Source organism: Pangasianodon hypophthalmus, chromosome 9 (genome assembly GCF_027358585.1).
Source record: "Pangasianodon hypophthalmus isolate fPanHyp1 chromosome 9, fPanHyp1.pri, whole genome shotgun sequence".
Lineage (NCBI taxonomy): Eukaryota > Metazoa > Chordata > Actinopteri > Siluriformes > Pangasiidae > Pangasianodon > Pangasianodon hypophthalmus.
The window spans coordinates 29,699,479-29,704,573 of NC_069718.1; the positions used below are offsets into that span (position 1 = coordinate 29,699,479).

General features: G+C 40.7%; 1 protein-coding gene across 2 annotated transcripts; it reads left to right on the forward strand.

The window, feature by feature from the left end:
• The first annotated feature begins 582 nt into the window (after positions 1 to 582).
• On the forward strand, positions 583 to 3,385 carry LOC128318782 (segment polarity protein dishevelled homolog DVL-1-like). 2 transcript variants are annotated; one of them, XM_053236649.1, is made up of 4 exons: positions 583 to 722; positions 882 to 2,547; positions 2,681 to 2,899; positions 3,275 to 3,385. In XM_053236649.1, exons 2-4 carry the CDS (start codon positions 2,343 to 2,345, stop codon positions 3,382 to 3,384), a joined length of 534 nt encoding a protein of 177 aa, XP_053092624.1. In that variant the 5' UTR covers positions 583 to 722; positions 882 to 2,342; the 3' UTR covers position 3,385. The 2 variants fall into 2 exon arrangements, with proteins under 2 accessions (XP_053092624.1, XP_053092623.1); XM_053236648.1 differs by lacking the exon at positions 583 to 722 and having other exon boundaries at positions 729 to 2,547.
• Positions 3,386 to 5,095: the final 1,710 nt, after the last annotated feature.

The window sequence follows — 5,095 nt, forward strand, 5'->3', positions numbered from 1 at the left end:
AAGTTATTTAAGCATGTTTTAATGTTGTAAGCTCTCTGTTTGCAACTGCAACCTCGTGTTAACTAAAAACTAAGCTAATGAGTTAACCGTTACCTCAGGATGGAAGCTAGTGTAGTTTCATTAAAACACTTCTGAGGGATAAAGTCGACTTTTGAACAACCTCATATATATCTCAATCTTTTGTTGTTATTGTGGTTAAAAAGACTTTTCAAGTGGGTTCGGTGCGCTCGTGTCTGCATCCGATGCATCCTCGATATCAAGAACACATCTGGGTAATTTCATGCGTCCTCGGTACTTGCGTTCTTGAGTATTGGAATTAAACTTTGGCGTTGGATGATGACGTAGAACGAGAACACAAGGACGCAAGAACGTATAAGAACTCATATTGAGAAATGGCTGAAGTCTTACTGATAGAGCTGTGAGAAGGGATCATGAAATATTTTCCCAGCACAACCCTGTGTATTTATAGAAATCTAAAAATGCTATTGATTTATTTTGAGAAGGTCAATCCATCATTGATAACTAAACCAGCAAAAATTTTCTGTGGCAAGGGGTGTGTGTGTGTGTGTGTGTGTGTGTGTGTATTAATGATATTACCTATCTGCATCACTGCCCTTCCTGCTCTGCAGAATAAGCCAGGTAGACAGTGTCAGTGAAAGTGAAACTCAGCAGCTTCATTTTGTGATGAGGTGAAAATAAACCATTTCAGCAGTAAAAACACAGTGAGTATCTAAATCTAAAGCTATAATATATAAACACACTGAAGTGACACTAGATGCAGAAGAGTTTTGTGGGTTTGTACTGAAGGTTTAATGTACACAGGTTGTTTTAGGGCTTGATACCGTGACTATTTCCTGTAAGTGAACTCTGTGCTGATACAGGGTTTGATTTAACACACCGATGTTGGAGTGAAGTAAACGTGTGTCCTGCTGTAATCTGGAGAAGGAGACATGACCTCCAACATGAGTGTGTCTGGAAAACAGGACTTAAAGAAAGACGAGAGGTGAGTTACTTTTCCATTCACCTGCAATAAATACACACCGTCTCATGGGAACAGATCTGTATCTCTAAACACTCACTCATTTTTAGTGTACCAGTTTTGAACATCAAGAAGTTTATTACTGAAACAAAGTGGCTCTTGTGCAGGTGAATGATGTGAACTTTGAGAACATGAGTAATGATGATGCTGTAAGAATTCTGCGGGAAATCGTCTCCAAGCCTGGGTGAGTTGTAACACTGAATCTCCTTATCAGTGCACTCTGACTGTACTTACACTGGCACCCTTACTGACTTCTGCTGAATGCTTTTTCCTCAGACCCAGGAGTCATTTTCTGCTCAATTGCTCCACTGGGACGCAATAATCGAACGTTATGTCTTTATCTTTTATTGCACAGGTTAAGATGCGTTGTTATTGGATCTCATAAGTTCAGTTAAGTCCCAAATCATGTTAAAATGCCAATTTAAAGACCATTTTCTGGCCACAATAGTAAAGGTTATGCAGCTGCCTGATTCAGATCGTGAGATCAGAGACCGGATGTGGCTTAAGATCACAATAGCAAATGCTGTCCTTGGTGAGTTTGGGAACAATGTGTGGACGGAAATAACACCTTTTTTTTTTTTTTTTTTGGACTACAGATTTGGTGAGATCATTGAGTGAGATCCAAAAGCATCCGGACACAAAATTGCAGGCGAAGGATGTTTTTACTCTCATGCAGGCGGGGCAGGATGCAAGTATGTAATGTAAGGTAGATCCTGGGACTTTTTAGTAATGTCCTGTTGCCCTGTGTTAGTTGAACCACAGACCAACCTCTTATTTTCTATTTTTGAATCTGCATCTGGATTTCTACGGCTAATCTGTGTAGCTGTCTGTTGTTACAGCTGCTATACAGATATTGGATCACACTAATGTTTGTGAATTTGTGGGATTAAATTCACATGAATGAACTCAGCACAGTGATATTTACTGCTACTGAGTTTCTTTTTTCCCTTCTCCTTTCCTTTCGCATTTAAGGGGGTTTCATTTGCATTGCTGGCTTGTAGTCTAAGTGTTGCACATGAAATAAGTTAGTCTTGTGTTTAAGCAGCTTATTTCTTTATATTTAGGCAACTAGACCAACAAAGCTCATTAGAAAAATATTGAGAATGGACACAAATAGAAATAATTGCAGGAGTGGACAGGATCAGTAAGATTTCTCTGGGCGTGGTCATCTTTGAGAAAGCTCTCTATGCATTTAACTTTATCGCCACTAGGGGGAGTGGTTTGACTGTGACTGTCCTAATTATACTTACAAAGTTACACAGTCTGCACTGTAAAAAGCGCTCATGGTTTCAGATGCATCAATATGAATAAACGTACATTTTGGTGTTTGTATTTGTTAGGTGCTGATGTGGTAGACTGGCTGTATTCACGGGTGGAAGGCTTCAAGGACCGGTTAGATGCCCGAAAATACGCCAGCAGTTTGTTGAAACATGGCTACCTGAGACGCACTGTCAATAAGATCACCTTCTCTGAACAGTGCTACTATACATTTGGAGATCTGTGCCAAAGTACATCTAGCTTTAGGACTTATTTGCACTGTGGTAGATAGCACATATATACCTCATCAAACATTCAGTAACATATACTATTAGAATAGTATTACTATTTTTAATTTTAATATTACCTTTTTTTGGCTTCCAGACATGGCCTCTCTGAACCTGAATGACGGATGTAGTGGTGGTGGTTCAGAGCAAGACACTCTCGCCCCTCTGCTTCCAGCGGGTCCCAACCCGTGGTCTACAGGTGGGCAGCCATACCCATATCCAGGCTACCCGAACCCACCGCCCGGCTTCCCGCCTGGATACTCGGAGCCCTGCCACAGTTTCCACAGCAGCAGTGCCGGCATCCAGCAGAGTGAAGGTAGGACTCTGTGTGTATGTGTGGCTACTAGGAAAAGGAAAGAGAAAAGGAAGTTAACAATTTATTGGGAAGTGGTTAGGGGGACTTGTGTGAAAAATAATGTGAGTGAAACCTGATCTTCTATGAGGAAGACCTGAGAGAGTGTGGCATTGATGTCAGAGAAGTATCAGTGTACTCAGGAGTGTGTGCCCAAATCTTCAGAGAGGAGTTTGGGCTTCACCTGGGGAAGGTGTTCAGCTTTGTACATCTGAGTGTTCAGGAGTTTCTGGCTGCTTTATACTCATTTCTCTGCTTCATCAGCAGAAATGTAACAGAACAACAAACCACAGATCTGTCTGATCTTTTCAGAAATCCAAACATGTTTGATTTTCTCAGGAGTGCAGTGGACAAGGCCTTACAGAGTGAAAATGGACACCTGGATCTGTTTCTCTGCTTCCTTCTGGGTGTCTCCCTGGAGTTCAATCAGACTCTCTTACGAGGCTTAATGCCACAGACAGGAAGCAGCTCTCACAGCGAACAGGAAATGTACGTCAAGTACATCAAAGATAAGATCAGGAAGAATCCATCTCCAGAGAAATCCATCAACCTGTTCCATAGTCTGAATGAACTGAATGCTCATTCTCTAGTGCAGGAAGTTCAACCTTTCCTGAACAGAGGAGATTACAGTCGTCTCAGGGGAAGCAGACTCTTTCCTGCTCAGGGGTCAGCTCTGGTGTTTGTGTTACTGAACTCAGAACAGCAACTGGATGAGTTTGATTTGAGGAAATATGACCGATCAGAGGAATGTCTTTTTAAATGTATTACTACATGGTTTGTTATTTTAAAGTAACACTGAACTGCACTGTTTGGATTAATACTTGGATTAATCGTTACTCTAATCATGTTTAAATAAACACATTTTACACTAACACATTATGTCTGTACTGAGGACTGAGTGATATGGACAAAATCTTGTATCACGATATGGATCATTTCACATCTTGAAAATTTGTTTAAATATATATGTAGTCAGGTGTTAAAGGAGGGACCACACACAACGCTCTTATCATTTTGTGGGTCTTTATTCCCCGACTAACCCGGGTGGGAGTTAGCATTAATTTAGTTAAAACTTGGAGTTCCCAACAGTAACAAGTGACCCCCATACAGCGCAATCTTTGGGGCCTATGACAGGATAACCATAAACATAAACAGAACCAAAACAACAGTAGTGGCTTTTCCTACCAGACAAGAACAACCACTGAGTCAAAAGTGCATACACATTTCAAAATTACGTTACAAAATACATTCAAAAACAGCTTACAGTATGAACCAACTTACCTTCAAAATGGCGACTCGCCAACACGGGTCATCACTCACACTCAATGGCTCATGTACAAATGCTTTTCTCCCCTCTTGAGACAGACAAAAGTGCAAAAATAAACAAAACCTTTTAAATAAACAAATATGAAAGCATATACAATATAATTGGACACTCACGCCGTCCCGCGGCCCCATGCTTCCTTCAGCGTGGTGACAGTATCCAGAGGTAATCACAATCAGGCCTTCAACTTAGCACACACGTTCGCACGTGTCGGACTTGGAGCTTTTGCGCCGTCGCAAGTGTGTGACGTCATACATTAGCGACCACTCCGTCTCGCGTGTAAGCTCTTAAAGGAATGGCACCTCTGATGAAGGATGCGACTGCTACAACACTGACAATTCAGCAGAGTCTTTACCGTCTCACTGCCAATGATTTTGGACCTATTGCTGACCCGGCTACATATATACATATAACACTATATTCTGTATAACTGATGAAAAAAGTGTCTGTACAAAATAACTACATGCATTTAAGAACTAAAAAGCTTGCTAAATGAATAAATATAAATGTAAACACATCTCTGAACTAAACACCAGTGAAAGGCACGTTTTCTTTTCTCCTTTTATTTGAAAGTGACATTGAACAGAACTATCACAAATAAGAGCACGAAAAACAAAATATGAATACAAAATGTAAAAAGTAAATATAAAAACACTATTTCCCTTCATGTAACTTTTAGGTACAAGTTCCTCATCTTTTGTTCTGTGTAACACAGTGTTGTGGGGAGTTTCACTCTGTCCTGCTCCTCCATGCTTGTTTTTTTCCCCCACATTTTCTCCCTAATGTAGTCATGGCTGATTCCCTCCCTCCAGTCCAGTCATACGACCCTGTCCTCT

What these genes read in the sequence shown, in the direction of transcription:
- LOC128318782 (XM_053236649.1), top strand. Translation starts at nt 2,343, where the DNA reads ATGAATAAACGTACATTTTGGTGTTTGTATTTGTTAGGTGCTGATGTG. An exon ending in ATTTGGAGATCTGTGCCAAA is followed by an intron (nt 2,548 to 2,680) that starts GTACATCTAGCT and finishes TTTGGCTTCCAG; the next exon opens with ACATGGCCTCTCTGAACCTG. An exon ending in CGGCATCCAGCAGAGTGAAG is followed by an intron (nt 2,900 to 3,274) that starts GTAGGACTCTGT and finishes TGATTTTCTCAG; the next exon opens with GAGTGCAGTGGACAAGGCCT.